This window comes from Crotalus tigris, unplaced genomic scaffold, assembly GCF_016545835.1.
Source record: "Crotalus tigris isolate CLP2741 ecotype Arizona unplaced genomic scaffold, ASM1654583v1 scf7180000018556.678853, whole genome shotgun sequence".
NCBI classification, from domain to species: domain Eukaryota; kingdom Metazoa; phylum Chordata; class Lepidosauria; order Squamata; family Viperidae; genus Crotalus; species Crotalus tigris.
In genome coordinates, this window is record NW_024097075.1 from 119,900 (window position 1) to 137,236 (window position 17,337).

Consider the following 17,337-nt stretch of genomic DNA (forward strand, 5'->3'; position numbering starts at 1 on the left):
TAAGTACATTACTCATCAAAGCAAAAAACTTTGAGACTATGTTGGATTTATTGCTTGTTCATGTGAACAGAGAGCTTTGGATAAGTGCAGTTATTTGCCAGACAGCATCTTATTCTGCATAGACCACTGGTTCTCAACCTGTGGGTCGGGACCCCATTTGGGGTCGAACGACCATTTCACAGGGGTCGCCAAACAACGCAGTCTGCCATTTTTTTCCCCTTTTCCTTAGCTGTGCTACTCCCTTTTATTCTATTGGCTTTTGAAAGCCAATAGAATAGACTCTCTTGAATAGAGTTTAATTCTACTGGCTTTCAAAAGCCAATAGGAATTGTCCAGGCTGTCTCTGCCCTGCTGAGCCAGACAAAAGTCCCATTCTGCAAATGGTGCTGCACCAGTTGAGCAGTCCTCGACTTACGACCGGTTGAGTAGTCCTTGACTTACGACCGGTTGGGGGTTGCGGCATTAAAAAGGTTGAGAACCACTGGCATAGACAATATGGCTATGCTGTCTCTAGCTTCCTAATAAAGCAGAACTTTAAAAATGTAGTCAAGAGAGGCATCTTTCCCTTCCCCCCATGTATTTTTTAGTTATTCTACAGAAAAATCCAACAGATAGTGATGTTCTTATTGCTGTGGCAATTTAAAATTAGTAACTTGCATGGAGGAACTTAAGAACCCGATCCTTGTAGCTTTAGCAGTGAGCCAGCCTCTGCTTTGCCCGGAAAAAAAAACCTCTGGTGTCACCTCCACCTTATGCTGCTTCTCTTTCTTCCGTCACCCTCATACCTTCCTTCCTTCCTTCATTAGTAAGTCGACGGAAATAAGTGAGTGAGTGTAAAAGAGGGCTTTCTGATGACTAGAGAATTTTTGAAACATTCTTCAACTTCCTTTGCTCGAAGAAGCCTGAGTAACGCTTTCCTGAGCATCGCCTCGGCTTGGCCTTCCCTCTTCCTGGGGGGAGGGAATCTCCTCTGCCTCGGGTGGGCGGCGCTTCACAGGAGAGGCGTCTCTACTACAGAACATTCCGATGACGTTAGTCGCCTTATATGGACAGAGCCGCGCGGCTCCGGCGTTCATTCAGATAAATTGCCTCTTCGAAGCGGAATCCCCTGGTTGAATTCCGGGAGGGAGATGCGAAGGCTGGGAAGGAAAGACACACATACATAGCACGGTCGCGGCCAGGAGCGGCTTTAAGGAAGCAGGCTGGCAGTCTCTCGGGTGTTGTTTAAAATAAGCGCCTAGGGGGACCCTTTTCGAGGCTGCTTCTGAGAGGGGAGGGAAGGGAGCGAGAGACGGGGAAAACGTGTCAAGATGAAGGTAGCGGCTCTCGATTCTCATCGACTCAAGCAACTGCTACGGAAGGACCCTGCCCTGTGCCTTGTCCTGGACTGCAGGCCGTATCTCTCCTATTCGGCCTCTTGGCTCCGAGGGTCTCTCAACGTCAACCTCAACTCCGTGGTGATCCGCCGCTCCCACGGGCGGCCCGTGCCTTTACACTTCGTGGTGCCCGACGAAACGGCCCGGGGGCGGCTTCTGCTCCAGCCGGCTGCTGGTTCGGAAGAAAGAGAAGAAGGGGACGCCGCGCCGCCTCGGACATTGACGGCGGTGGTTGTCCTGGATCAAAACACAAGACACTGGCGAAAGCTCAAGAAAGAGAGCACGGCGCAGATCGTGCTGAACACGCTGTCTGCAAGCCTGCCGGAGGCTGGAGCCCGGGTCTGTTTCCTAAAAGGTGAGGCCGTCGAGGAGAAAGAAGCGCTGCGGGGGTGGGGGTGGGAAAGAGACCGGCCTCCCGTCGGGTAGCTTCTGGGGAGCGCTGCTGCAGGGAATTGGAAACGTGAGTCTTGCTAAACCGGTCCCCAAGAAAACTCCGTCTGGATGTCGCCCGTATGTCGCAGATGAGTGAGCGGGTGCAAGAGCCCGGCGGCCCTGCTTAGTAATGAGCAGCCGGGGCCGCCTTGTTCTTAACAATACCTGTCCAGATGCTAGACTGGGTAAGTTTCCCAGGGCAAGTGAGAAGCGACACGGTCACGTAAATGGCAAGTGTCTAATGCAATGTACTGTATGCTGAACAAGAAGGGAGACGAGCTTTCGCAACTCTCTCTCTATTGAAAGGGATTGATCGATAGGTTTTCCTTTCAACAGATCCTCTTCCCCTGAAATTTCTGTAACTTCTTTTCCCTAACAAGTGAGGACAAGAAGTCTATTGGAAATCCTGTTCATCATAAATGCATGCAAAAAGGAAGCGGGGCGAGGGGGGGGAGAAGCAAAATCAATGATCTCCTGCGCTCTTGTGTACATTTTTAGGTGACTAATGAATCAAAGCTCATCTAGATATGATCTTTTAGCCCAGCAAGAGAAAACATGCTCTTGTGCATATTTTTAGATGACTAATGAATCAAAGTTTGCCTAGATCTGGTCTTTTAGCCCAGATCTAACCTAAAACTATACACAAGAGTGTAAGAAATGTATTGGTCTTGCTACAAAAATTGCCCTCGTGAAACAGATTAATGACTTCACTGTCCTCACCTTGCAGATCTAAAGCACCATCCTGTTTTTTATTCTTGAGTTTATTTAAACATACACTTGGCTCATACATAAGTAGTATGCTCGTTTCATGAAAGTATTAATAGAGGAGATGGGAAACAATAGATATTCTGCTTTTAAGTTAAAGGGATGCAGATTATAGAAGTCAGCACTGCCTCCTATAGGGCAGATCCTTATCATTTATGTTATCCAACATAAGCGTTCTTTGTATGTAACAAAAATGGTCGCTTTCAGATAGCAGTAGCATAGTACTTTTATTAGGAACAATTTAAATGTCTTAGTTTATCCTGTCAGAGGCATAATGATTACTGCTTTATATTATTTAAGTAAGAAAATATCTTGACATCTTTTTTTCCCAATGATATCAAACTATTGCAGGAAAATCTCCAGACAGTATGCTAATTCAAATAGATGCTAAATTCTTTATGTTGGCATAAAGAATTATTTTATTTTTAAGAAGACTCATGTCATGTGAATATATAAAAGATTTTGAAATTTGATTCCTTTGGTGGATAGAAACATGATAAAATAAACTCATACTGTAGTTCAGGAATATTTCATCACATTTTTAACAAAGCAAAATTTTAATACGCTACACTTTGGTTCTGATAGGCTTACTAACTGCTTTGTAGTTTAGTTAAATGGCAATCTCTTAGTCTTCCTATTTCCAAATCAAAAAGTAAGTCTTGAAAGCTTTACCTCCTATATTCTTAGCATTCTATTTGATACAGCAAGGCGATCTTAAGAAATGAATGCAAATATTACTCAGTGCTAACAGTTTTTCCTGTTTTAAGCTATTAAGAACATTTTAGCATGAGATACCATGGTAGAAAATTCTCTGGATGATTTTAGGCTCAATGTCATCCATACTGAATATCCTGAAATAGAATGCTTATTCTTGCTATGGACTGCGTGTTATCTTCTGAAAACTTGCTACACTGGTAAATTGTGTTTGAGTCACAAGCCAGTGCTGCTCTTGTTATGTTTTTACCTCTGTCTGAATGCTCACAATGAACTAATGGAAGAACCTTGAGGCTTATCCCAAGGGTTTTGTCTGTTAGTGATGTGGGAGACGATTCATTGTTGCGTGGCATCAATTTTCTAAGTGGGCCTAGATTCAGGCAGTCTATCAGGCATGAGTCAGATAGCCTGTCAGCTAACAGCAACCACAAATGCAATCCTGCTCTTCAGAGAATACTTTTACTGCGGAGTGACATAATCCTTGTCAATTGCCACCCTCACCAATATTTTTGAAAGCTTTCAGCATGTGTTATGTCACTGTCTCTGATGCACCACTCATAACATGACCTTTTTTGAAATGGTTTCTTCATTGATTTAAAAATTTCAGTTGATCTAGCACTGAATTTATGCGAACAGTCACAAAAATCTTTAAAATTTATTCCTTGAATACCTCATTGGGAAGACTATTTCCTTACATAGATAAATCATACATATTTGATTGTGAAAATGTTTTTTATTGAAAGATCAATACATCTTAAAATTAAACTATGATTTCTTCCCCTATTGGAAGCAACTATTTGCCATAAGAGAGGTTGTGGGGTTGTTGCCACTTTCCTGTGCCTAGAATTTTGATCACTCATAGTGAAAAGGAAGAATCTCTCTTTTGCAAGATTAGCAATGCAGTATTTAGTGGAAATCATAGCATCAGAGCGCAATGGAGTGCATACAGAGAAAGAGCTAGAGAACTGGATGAAAAAGTGATTCATATTAAGAATAGTTGGCTAATCTCCTGATCCCCTGATGCTTCTGGGTTACGGAAGTTGAGTTCTGTTGAGTTCTCTGATCTATCCAAGAAAAATTGAAATAGCTTGGTTTTCTTTTTTATCCCAGAAAATAGAGATATAAAAATTATTGTAACACTTGAATGAACTCTAATCCTCACTTCCCTGGTATAAGACAGGTAGTCCTTGACTTATAACAGTTCATTTAGTGATGGCACAGAAAAAAAGTGATTTATGACCATTTTTCACACTTGTGATCATTGTAGCATCCCCATGGTCATGTGATTTACATTAAGATGCTTGATAACTGGTTCATATTTATGATGGTTGCAGTTTCCTGGAGTTATGCGGTCACCTTTTACAATCTTCTGACAAGCAAAATCAATGGGGAAACCAGATTCACTTAACAGCCATGTTACTAACTTAATAACTGCAGTGATTCACTTAACAAATACGGCAGGAAAATGGAGCAAAGCTCACTTAACAGATTTCTCATTTAGCAACATAAATTCTGGGCTCAATTGTGATCGTAAATTGAGGATTACCCGTATAAAAAGTTTCAGAAGATTAAAACTGAGGGAAATGAATTGAGGGGAAACAATTTAGGGCAAAAGTGTGGAAAAGAGTTGGCTACTTACACTGATCATTTGGAGAATCATAGCATCCATTTTTGATGGCAGAAAGACATAGAGCTGAAAATATACAATAATTTGTTATCCTTTTTCAACATTCTGATCTATGATAATAAAGTTCTTTCTTTGTCCTTACTAGGTTCTTATGGTCATATTTTAATTAGAGAAAGCTTTTAAAAGATGAAAACACAATGTTTTTATCTTGCCTAAACTGAATATTATTTATAAAATTCCCTAAGTCCCCACACCACTTTTCCTTGACTTTTACTTAACTTCCTGTTTTTTTCTGTATTTTCTTAAATTCCTATTGAAAATATTTCAGTACGTACCAACTCAAAGGATTTTGGGGAGTAAAGTTATAAGATAGTAACTGAGTATGTTTCCTTAAGCAATGGTCCCTAATTTAAAGTGGGTTTGTCTGACATCTGGCCTCTGCTAGCAAAATGGTGTGACTTCTCCTCCGGCCCCCTTTTCTTTTTCTTAAAATTTGTTCCTAAGGATTGAATGTGTAGAGGATTGTAGAGACATGTCCTCCTGTTCTCATTGTATCAGTGGAAATCCTCCTTATAAATGAAAACATAACCAAGAGCCACCCTAATCATTACAGTTGAGGTTCTATACATGTTATCCAATATAACAATGAGGAAGATTGCTTTGAGGCATACTTGGTACATACATTTATCCTCTTTACATCAGTTACCCATGCTCTAAGTTGCTTTTTAGATAGACATCAGTACCCATGCTCTAAGTTGCATCTTAGATATATTTAATTTACATTAATTGTGTAGTAAATTTAGAAAATCTATTTTTGTACAGAAAAACTACTCACCTGGGGCTATTTAGATGCCTAAGCCCATCACAGGGTTTCGTTAACTTTTATGACTCTTAATGGATCCATTTAATTTGCCAAGAGGCAAAGAAATGGAAGTGTATATTCAACGGACAGCAGCCTTTCAATTTGTATTTTCTCAAATTAATAAAAGCATAAAAATGTCTGAAGGAAATATTTTGAAATGTCACATTTTATTTGAAGTTTTTCTCTTTAATTTCATAGCTCTAAATGAAGATTCCTGTTCTTTTGCTTTCTTTTCTCTGTTTTTCTTTGTAATGGAAACTCTTAATGCAATAGGAAACAAAAAAACAGGTTTAGAAAAAAACGATGATTCAGCACAGTTATATGCCACCCCCTAGCTTTTTTAATTTATATTTTTGTACTTGTAATTTTTCTAGGAGGCTATGAAACGTTTTATTCACAATATCCAGAGTTCTGCATAGATGTAAAGCCTGTATCCGAAGAGAAGATTGAAACTGAGAAAAACATCAACGGCTTGCATGAGAAGCAATGCATCCATCAGAAACCAGCATATGATCAGGTGTGTTTTGAGGAAGATAAAATTAATCTGTTTATGCCCACATTCCTTGGGGACTCTTTCTGGCATTTTCCTCTTCATAACACAGTTTACTCCTTTATTCAGATTTGGTAATATGACAAAAGGAGTCAATTCAAACAACTCAGGAAGAGACTGGGATTGCTGCAATCAGTCTCAAGAACAGAGGAGGAGAAATCCACATGAACCTAGTCCAACAACACCAGTCATTCCCCTCCCCAACTTCTTGTTATACAGTTTAAAGAATTAAAGTATTTTATAACTCTAAATATTTCACTGAGATGCCACCTTCATCTGAGATAGTATTGGAATATTGATAATACCAGTTTTAAGTTTCATTACAGCTTTAACCAGGCACTGTGATAAATATATAAAACGAAATGTGCCTAGTCAGACAGTGAAAAAGAACAAAGGGACTGAAATTTTACTACAGTTGAAAAATAGTTTATGAGTATTCTCATTTTGAATAATTGTCTATGAAGCAAATCTTAAAAAAAAAAAAGAAAGAGAATGGAACTTAACAGGGCTGCTCCTATATTTTAAAAAAAACATGAAATCAACTTTTTGTCTAGTTGGATTGCTTAATTTCAAAAATAGGAAGAAAAATTATTACTCATGGCAGCATATTGATAATTTCAATTTCTCTGGGGAAATTTCACTATTTGAAGAGGAAAATATCATGAAATGTTAAAGTTGAATATTCTGTGGAGAACTACTTATTAATGATAAATACGTAGCAATGGCAAATAGCATAAAATAAGTTTTCATTAAAAAAAAATGGATCCTGCTTCCTCAGTCTTGACCTGGCATTCTGACCATTACTTTGGCTTGATCACATTTGGTGGACTTTTGTTTTCTTCCTGACCTCGGTCAAATCCATAAAATATTACTTAAAGGTGACTATATTATAGGTCAATCCCTAACAACCAAAGCTCTGACTTTTTGGTCACCAACATTCAGCAATAAATGTTTTTCAGAAGCAGTTTGGCATATTCTTATGTCCTAGTGGTATTCCGGTGCATCATTCATCCACAGAGAAAGTGGAACATCTGATGTAGTAAAGCCATGAACATTCCTCTGTGCGCTTCCCCATGTTCATGTTCTTCAGGTTCAGGCTATTGTATATGCTTTTTTCCCATTCAAATGAAAAACATGGATGGATGGATGGATGGATGGATGGATGGATGGATGGATGGATCTTTGTTAGCTATTAAGCTTAGTTGCTGGCTCAGTAATTCTAATAAGCTATGTGTCTATATCAGGGCACCACTATTAGCAACAGCCTCCAAATCCCCTTTAAAAAGTGCTACATATGAGTAGTTTTTAACATGATTGGAGAAGAAAATTATTATATATATAGTGAGTAATAATATAAACTTAGTTTGAATTTCAATTTATTATGATCAAAGGTCACCCAACTGTAATCCGATTTGATTTGATTCGATTGCATTGCAAGTTATAGGTTTTACCTTGGTCCTATCTTACTTCTTTGGTCTAATCACCCACATATCATTTAGAGCTTAGTGCAGTCCCTGGTTTAAAAACTGGATTAAAAAGTACTAGATACCTGATCTATATCTTCAAGAAGAACAGCTATTCCTACCTATCTGCTACAACTATATTGAACTGACTCTTGTAGAATAATGATAAAGACATTTAGAAGGTGAAAAACGTAGCAAGTGCTAAAGCAGTAACAGTAGCTTTAGAAATAATTTCCACCTTTTACAAATTCTTTCAACCATAGTTGTTCATTACAGGAACATCTGGAAGGTGTCCAAAATGCTTTTTAAAAATTTACCACAGCTGCCTATTGTCTTGATTTTATTGAAGAAAAGCCATTCAGAAAATTTATAATGACTTATTCCTCTTTTACTTTATAGGGTGGCCCAGTGGAAATCCTGCCTTTCCTATACCTTGGCAGTGCCTATCATGCTTCCAAGTGCGAGTTCCTTGCCAACTTAAACATTACTGCACTCTTGAATGTTTCCAGAAAGAGTTCTGAAGCCTTTACTAATCGATTCTGCTATAAGTGGATTCCAGTGGAGGACAGTCACACAGCAGACATCAGCTCACACTTCCAGGAGGCTATAGAATTTATTGGTAGGTGGCTTTTCTCTCCCTTTCTCTTGCAAATAAGAATAATAACTCTTGAATCATGAAAGGATGTCAGACTTCAAAATCTTCTTTCCCTTTCCAGGAGTATTTCAGAGGATTATGATTTTTTGTTTTTACAGGTTCCATGGTCACAAAGAGCTTCTCTATTAATTGCTATGGTAGTTTTTATGGTTACAACTATCATGCTGTATCTATTTCCATGAAAAGCTATATAGTCATTTGTACTTTGTTTACCTCACCTGCCACTTTTAGTTTTGGTTTGGGTCTTTTGTGATGGTTTCTTTGGCTAGCGTATTTTTAATTATTTGTTGTTAGTATTCATTTTGATATGTACCATGCAATAGATGAAGAAAGACAAAATGTAAATATATTAAATAAATATTTTCACAGAAAATTCATACTAGCGAAAACAGTCTAATGGTATAGTAGATTTACTAAAGGCACTTTGGGAATTTTGGAAAATAAAGTATATAAACATCTAGTCTATAAGCTGTCCCTACATTTCCTGTGTATGTGAGCCCCTCATTCTTCCCATTTCCGGCCTCATGTTTTCACAATGTAGGGCTAAGCATTCTAATTTACTGCTGGGTCGGAAGTGTGAAAGAAGTTCTCTTTAAGTGTTGAGTAGGACGGTATGAGAGACTGAAATAAGTTGGCACACATAGGGGATACAATAAATATCTGTCTACTGAGATATTTTGAACTTTTGTGCATTCTCTGGAACTCTTTGAATAGATGCTTGTCAGACCCACTTCTACAGGAGATTTAATATTTTCCAAGTGCTTTTAGCTGGCTTAGATATTATATACATATATAGTACAGAGATAAAAACCATAAATAGTAGGGTCAAATAGCTAGACATCTGATAGATTTGTCCAAAGCTTAGGTAACTAACCATATAGATATCTTGTGGAAGGTCGGGAGAAGAAGCAGATATAGTTCATTAGGGATAGGAAATTGGCCTGTTAACCTACAGTTAACATTTAGATGAGAGTTTTCTATTAATGAAAGTATTGCAAAGGAAGTTCTAGTGTAAAATCATGGTTAAGTCCTATGCTATTTGGAAAAATTTGTCAGCCCCTAAATAGGAATAGCTTAGTGCTACAACGGGTTCATTAAGTAGGCAGGATTGCTTAATTTGTTTATAGAGCTCAGTTCAGTTATTTACATAATTGTTTTAAGAGAATAAATTATTTGGATTTGATTCTTGAAATATACCGTTTCTGGCTTTTTGAAGAAAAAAATCTAATTCATAACCAACTAAGAAGCCACCCATTCAAATCTTTCTCTGACTATTAACTTGTTAGGTAACATTAAGCAACATCTCTTGGTCTTTTCTTCATCCTTATCCTTCAGTGTGAGAGGGTATCCTGTCTAATAGGCTTTATTCACTTACTATCTTTATATTCCGTTTTGGGTTTGAGATGCTCCCCATTTTCCCATAAACGCAGCTTTATGAAGTGGAGTGACTCAAAATGAAACACCAATGTGTTTCAAAGAGGAATATTGATTTGAATCTACATTTTTTCAAGAACTAATTACTGAGACTTCTAAGCACTTTACATATCAATGCCTATTCAAATACTGTGTAGTAAATCAGTGATTCTTAACCTGGGCGATATTGCCCCCCAGGGGGTGATTTCATTTTTCAGGGGGGCGATGGAACGAAAAGGGGCGACGCGGGGGCAAAAGAACAAAAAGGGGGCGACAAGGGGGCGATGGAGCGAGAAGTTTTGGGGACACTTTTGAGACTTTTTCGTACAGTGAATGGCTGTATATCTGTCGTACAAAAACATCAGATCGCTCGCTATTAGTGGATTGGATTGTGTTTTCAAATGTTCCTCCAGCTAGCTTCAGTACAGAACCCCGTACATATGTGAATATGCATCTTCACGCACATTGCGCAGCAGCCTCGACCCATACAATGGTGCGCTATTGGCCAGAATATGGGAGATATGGGAAAAAGACTGGAAATAAATTATTTACATCGATATGTCCTGATGACAGTTTTAAAGAAAACAAAAAAAGTGTTTGCATAAACTGAAGAATTATTTCCTATGTTGTGATTGAGAGGTTATGTTGGGGGAGGGGGGGCGATGACAACTTCCTCATTGGCTCAAGGGGGTGATTCGTTCAAAAAGGTTAAGAACCACTGTAGTAAATAGAGTGTAGGTTCTTTGCTTTAAAATAAAATGACTTCTGTAGATGCTTCAGGAAACTTTGTAATAACAATTAGGGAGTATGTAACTCTGGGTGGAGTACAGTATGGCTTGTAAATCTAACAGGTTTCACAATAGGATGAAACTTGGAAATTCATTTCCTAGTCCAGTTAAAGCAGTTCAGTTCTATATTTAATCCTTGCATTTTACACAAGGAGCTTATTTTCAGCATTTTCTTTTTAATCTTATAACAATAATTGAATTGTGTGAGTAATCTTGGGGCCTCCCATTGCGTAAAATGGTAGCTCTGCTTAAGCCATTTATAGTCTGATTTAAGACCAAGTGCCACTTATCAAGGCTTGTAATTAGAGATTTTAGAGTAGTTTATTGTGCAGTTTGTGGTGGAAACCCTAGGAGCCCAGGGCTTGGCATTTTGGGTTCAAAATGCATACTAAACATCTACCAAAAAGATCTCATAGGGTGGGGATAAAGGCACTGCCTTCTGTATTCCTAGTGAGCAGGGAAATATACTCATTTCCATCTGCTTTGAGAGAGTATGTATATAAAAACTTGTAGTGCCAGCTTGTGTTTCTTATGAAAAGAATCAAACTGTTTTAGGGTTTTTTTAACAGAACTGTAGAGTCCATTTTATTAAACATATGCTGCCATAATATGCTAGATTTGGCAAGGATGAAGGGAAGGAGTGAAGCCTTTTTATCTACGACACAGTCATTGTAATTTTTATGTAAATGTGGTCAGCAAGAACAAGGAGAAATTACTTTTCTGGTCTTCATTGCATCTATATAATACCTTCCGAATGTCCTTCTCTTAGCAATCTGAAATATGAAATATGGAGACCCTTCGCATCATGGCATATTTATGTTTTATTTATTTATTAAATAATTCTATATGGCTGCCCACCTTAACTAAGGTAACTCAGTGAGCAAAAAAATTTAAATAAACAAGCAGGAACCAATTTTTAAAAACGAGTCAGGATCACATATACAGTAGTGGCCAAAATTGTGGAAACCTTTTGGGAAAAGTGTACTTTTGACGTTTGATGGCTAATAACACCACTTTTTTTTTTGGAGTAGTGCCATAAAAATATATATCAATGGAAAGATAATTTAATCAAGAATGTAATACAACAAAGTTTGTTCAATTATTTGTGCTGTATTCTATGAAAAGCTATAGCCAAATAACCAGAAAAAGGAAGCACAACTTGCTTAGGTTGATATCAGATAGCTTTCCTTCATCTGATTATAGCCAATGAGCTACTTTAGCATGTCTGTTGAAAAAAAATTATGGTTCTAATCCATAATGAAAGAAATTATGAAACTAATTCAAAATTTGCTGTTGGTTTATTTAGCAATTGAATAGAGTTCATTTTGATCAGTTCTTGGTTTCTTTTAAAAATAATAGAAATTAAAAATTCTACCAGCTGTGCATAAGAAGGAGCAGGGAATGTGGAAACAAATAAGTTTATACATGGTTCAGGTTTGCCCTGCCTATCTTAGTTAAATATTAAATCCTGATTTTAGCAAATCCAAAACAATCATTATTTGCAAAGTTTCACAGAACTAAAATTGTGACTCATGTGCAGATGACATTTCATTCAGGATTAGGAGGAAAAAGCAACATGTACAGTAGTGGCCAAAATTGTGGAAACCTTTTTGATGTTTGATGGCTAATAACACCACTTTTTTTGGAGTAGTACCATAAAATTATATATCAATGGAAAGATAATTTAATCAAAAATGTAATGCAACAAAGTTTGTTCAATTATCTGTGCTGTATTCTATGAAAAGTTATAGCCAAATAATCAGAAAAAGGAAGCACAACTTCAGGTAGCTTTCCTTCATCTGATTGTAGCCAATGAGCATGAGTGTTTAGAGAGCCAATCAGGTGTCGTCTTGTTTTGGCAATGAGCCAATTAGATCACAGTAGGATTCAGTTATTGATGTCATGTATTGAAGCTGAGAGGAGGACATTTGTCAGTGTGTTATGCGATCGCTATCAAGTTGGTTGGGTTTTTTTGTGTTCTTTCATTATAAAACGTAATAAAATTAAAGTAATGGTGCAAAGAGTTGACTGGTTGACCAGAAAGCGACGTAAAATAATATTATTAAGTGAACAAGGCTACAGTTATAAAGAAATTAGAAGAAAAATTGGTGGAAATTTAACCAAAGGTAGCATTTCTATTGTACACTTTCCCCAAAAGATTTCCACACTTTTGGCCATTACTGTATGTTTGGCTTCGCTAAGATCTGGACCCCAACACCTGGAAGAAAAGCCAGGTCTTCAAAGGCCTTCTAGAAAGCCAATAGAGTCAGGGCTATCCAAAGTTCAGAGAAATATTGCTTGATAAGGCAGGAGCCATGGCATGCTACCAATAGAGGCATTCAGTTGTGGTGATTGCAATAGCTTCCATATTTAGTCCATTTTATTTCTTCCTTTCAGATTGCACCAGACGGGCAGGGGGCAAGATCCTGGTGCATTGCGAAGCAGGGATTTCTCGCTCTCCCACAATCTGCATGGCTTATCTGATGAAAACAAGAAAATTCCGCCTGGAGGAAGCATTTGATTACATCAAGCAACGGAGAAGTCTGATCTCACCAAACTTCAGTTTCATGGGGCAGCTGTTGCAGTACGAGTCAGAAATTTTGTCTTCAGCTCCTAGCCCTCCTGTTGCATCTTGCAAAAGGGATGCTGTGTCTTTCTTCACAGAAGAGCTGGCTTTGAGCAAAAGTTTTGCTTTTCCTACCTCGGTTTTGAATTCAGTGCCCCTGCACTCACCTGTCCATCCACTAACGTTGAACTCTATTGCTGCAAATTCATCATGCTGGGCCCTCTTGGGAACAAGAGACAGTACAGTTCCATGAGATGAGGTGATGATAACAAGATATTTCATCTATACGTAATACAGAAGCGCTTATTTATTTCATTCCGTTACAGACACTAGAATGACTGTCTACATCAGAAGGGAAAATATGCTTTTATGTTGAGATGGAGTGGAGATGAGTTTGGCACATTGAAGCTCAGGCCAGCTATGCAATTTGGAGTTATCATGTGCTAAATTTAGCAAATTCCAGGTTTTAGCTCAGATAATCCGAGGACTCTACTTAGAACTTGGAGATATTGTTCCCAGAAATAAATGCCCTTCATTCTAGCTAAGAACCTCTGTAGTTCCTGGGTAGGTTACTGTTTTGATAGAATAAATCTCTTCAGAGGATAATGTGTGCATATTTATGAGTGTTTTAAATAATTTCTGAAACATTTGTGCATTCACTACTGTACATCCAGACCTAGTTGGAATAGAAAGAACCACATTTTTAAAAAGTTACTCAGACCTGTCTGGTTGCTTCTTAGTTCCTGCCTCCTTCTCTCTCTTTTAATTATAGACTTGTGTTGAAGTGTAAGCAATAAACAGCTGTGTCAGGAAAAAAAAAGCTGTAACAAAAAGCACAATTTACAAAAGAGCAAACCTTGATATTACTTGGTGTTGGCAAAAACTTGAATGCTTGCCTTTTTTCTTTTTTTTGTGGATTCCTAAAAAAAGTTATAATCTGCCATATGCAAGTGAATTAGAAAGCTGGAGAAACAAATGCCTCTCCTCCCCCTTTGCATCAATCAGCCTCCATTATTTGTTAGTGTACTACAGAGTTCAAGGTTAAAATTGGACCCTTACTTGAAAGCCTCTGCTTTATGCTGTTATCAGCACCATGAAGTAAATTCAGGAGATAATTTCTAGTTACTAAGGCTGCAAAACCATGAGAATTTCATACCTCATTCTCCAACTTAGTCCAGTTAAAGCTGACTTTTCATCTGATGTGCTTCAGATGTTTTAACTACAACTCCTGTTATCATGAGCCAGGATGTCAAGGGGATAACTTGGTGTTGCTAAATCCTGTATTTTATTCCTTACTCTACAAAATTGCTCTTTTCAAAAGACAGAGCATTGATTTTGTCATAATACTATATGATTATGTAACACAATTATAACACAGCTTGTTTGTTTTTCACTACTTGAGCATACCCACCGTGTCTTAGCATTGCAACATGGGCTCTATGAGCCATTTGGTAATAAACCATGATTTGAAAAATCTTATTTTAAAATTGATGTTGTGAACAGAGCCATTTTGTTTCCTATATTTCATTGTTCTATAAGAGACCCCCACAACATCCTCCTTCAGGCATTGTTCTTCATATACTACTAGAAAGCTGTAGCAGTTCTAGAAGTGGCAATACAGCCTACCTTTCTTTTTGTCTACCTTAGCCACCGAATAGCAGGGTGATAGCTACAACTAATTATTCAAAATACTGTATTACCAAATTCCAACTTGCCTGAATTAACAAGGGGTACAGTAGGTGAACTTCCTGGTCCTCAAGGCACAGTTGAAGACTGAATTGCCTATATAGAGTTTACAGATTCATTCTAAGGTATTTATTCTGGATATCTGGTGACAGAAAGCCCAAAGTTTCACAATGAGTTTGACATGTTTCAGAAGACTGCAAAATAATTGCATGTTAGTCACTGGGTCATATGTAGCTAATGGACTGCTAAAAGTAAAGAAATTATTGTATGTAATATCTGACAGATATTCTCTTAAGTTCTTGATTTTTGTTGATTGAACTGACCGATGATGTCAAAGAAAGTATTGTAACTAACAAGACAATCCCATAGCAAATTGTTACATAAAGGACAATTTTGGAATTTCTAACTTTATTCTGTGAAAATGTATTTTTCTTTGTACAGTGAAATTGAATTTATGGGTTTTTATATTTTTTTTAATGGGAAGGGGGAGAGAAGAAAGACAGTCTGGAAAACAATAAATGTCCCCAAAAAATGTTTTTCAACTGAATGACAATCCTTACTGTAGGACATGTGGACTTGTGTTCCTTGTGTTGACTTTTTTCATTTCGCATTCCTGCCTATGGAATTATTTATTTTTTAGCAAATGGAACTAGAACAAAAACAGGTAATCTGTATATTTAGCGTGTTCCCTGCAGGTGGCTCCATGTTCTGCTGTGGCTTTGTCCTGTCACCATTATTTTTATTTTTTTTAAATATGGGGAAAGACAAGAATTGATTAGAAAACTTGTGAATGTGAATGAAAGCATTTTTAAATAAAATATTTTTAAAAAATGTTTTGTTCCACAGATTGCATTCAGTAGCAGATAGTTTGTACAGATACTTGAATTAGGTTTCAGAGTGCATTTTTTCTAAAGGATTGACATGCTGCCAAAGAGATGAAAGCAACAGAGCAGTGGTGAGATTATAAATGTATTTACTCTGAGGGAGAGGAAGTGTATATGTTTCAGCCCTCCCAGATAAAACAAAGAAGAAACATGAGTAGATGGACTAATTCTACTTAATTGTCAGGCTATTTTAACAAAATATTTCAAGTCTGAAAATACAAATCTCCCACTGTCACTTTTAACCATGGTGGGCTTCTCCCCTCTTGTATCTGACCATTCACTAGGCAGCATCTCTTCCCCTCATCCCTCTAGCACTAATACAATATGTGAACTAAGCATAATATGTTGCTTTTATCCACCAGGGTGCAAAATATTTTTTGTGTTAAAGGTTACATTGATCATTAGTATGTCAGAGGTTGCTTTCCAATAAGTGGAAAAGGCTGGGACAAAACATAAATTTCCATTTCAAATTCAGATTATATTAATTCAATATATATAATTAATTTCTGTAATTAATAAACAACTGTGGGGTGGTTTTGTCACAAATGTGATCAACAAATAAATAATATCAGTCTCTTTGCCATTAATCATATCTCCCATCCATCACATTAAAAACTGCAGTCTGTCAACAATTTTTGGAAGAGATTTGGGATTGTAGTCAAAGATTGGAAATATATACTGATCAAGTCATGGAAAGTTCAGCCCTCTTCTTCCAATTAAATTGAAATGTTAATTGGCAGTTCCAAAAGTGTTAATATCATGGGTGCATTTTCTAGAATGCTGGAACTAGCAACAGTTAAGAAAGGAACAATAATCTGAAAAAAAAAAATTCCCACCTCAAAATTAGCAATTTTAAAGATTTTCTCTCTCACACAGAAATGTATCTACCTTTTTGTGTGTCTATGTGCCTTTGAGTCAGTCTTGACACCCAATGATTGCTGGAGCAGTCTCTGCAGTTTTCTTAGCAAGATTTCAGAAGTGGTTTGCCATTATCCACTTCAGGTTTCTGGGTTCTATAATCTTCCAGGTCTTGAAATGGACACTTACCATTAGAACCATCATTAAAATGGCACAACAAAGAATGGTCTTCCTGTGTCAAATCATAAAGCTCAGGTTTCTGAGGAGCTTTCTCCTCAGAAGGAGTTGCTATACAGTTCTACGGAGGAATTATTGAGTCTGTCATTTGTGCCTCAATAACTATCTGGTTTGGCACAGCAACCAAACAGGACAGGTACAGACTTCAATGGATAGTTAGGACCAGAAAAAACAACTGCAACCAGCCTGCCTTCTATTGAGGACCTGTATACTGCGCGAGCCAGAAAGAGGGCTGAGAAAATATCTACAGACCCCTCATATCCTGGACATATAAATGTGTATGAATTCTAACATTTGGCATCCGCAGCGGAAGCAAGGAGAGCAAAAGAGAACATATATGTGCTGACATCATAATGGGAATGTCACAACTTCTGCATCATCAAACATAAGGAGGCAAGTATGTAATGAAGGCATTTGCTTGTCAACATTTCTGTGCACATGCCATCATTTTGGCACCAATC

The 17,337-nt window shown here is 37.5% G+C and overlaps 1 protein-coding gene across 1 annotated transcript; it reads left to right on the top strand.

Moving 5' to 3' along the window:
• The first annotated feature begins 1,117 nt into the window (after nucleotides 1-1,117).
• On the top strand, nucleotides 1,118-13,825 carry DUSP5 (dual specificity phosphatase 5). Its single transcript, XM_039354516.1, has 4 exons — nucleotides 1,118-1,731; nucleotides 6,151-6,293; nucleotides 8,189-8,408; nucleotides 13,043-13,825. The coding sequence occupies exons 1-4, from the start codon at nucleotides 1,311-1,313 to the stop codon at nucleotides 13,462-13,464; spliced, it is 1,206 nt and encodes a 401-aa protein (XP_039210450.1). The 5' UTR covers nucleotides 1,118-1,310; the 3' UTR covers nucleotides 13,465-13,825.
• The last annotated feature ends 3,512 nt before the right edge of the window (nucleotides 13,826-17,337 follow it).

Bases quoted from the DNA above. Each gene is read 5' to 3' on its own strand.
- DUSP5 (XM_039354516.1), top strand. From the start codon at position 1,311: ATGAAGGTAGCGGCTCTCGATTCTCATCGACTCAAGCAACTGCTACGG. The intron at 1,732-6,150 runs GTGAGGCCGTCG...TAATTTTTCTAG, and splicing joins CCGGGTCTGTTTCCTAAAAG to GAGGCTATGAAACGTTTTAT. The intron at 8,409-13,042 runs GTAGGTGGCTTT...TCTTCCTTTCAG, and splicing joins GGAGGCTATAGAATTTATTG to ATTGCACCAGACGGGCAGGG.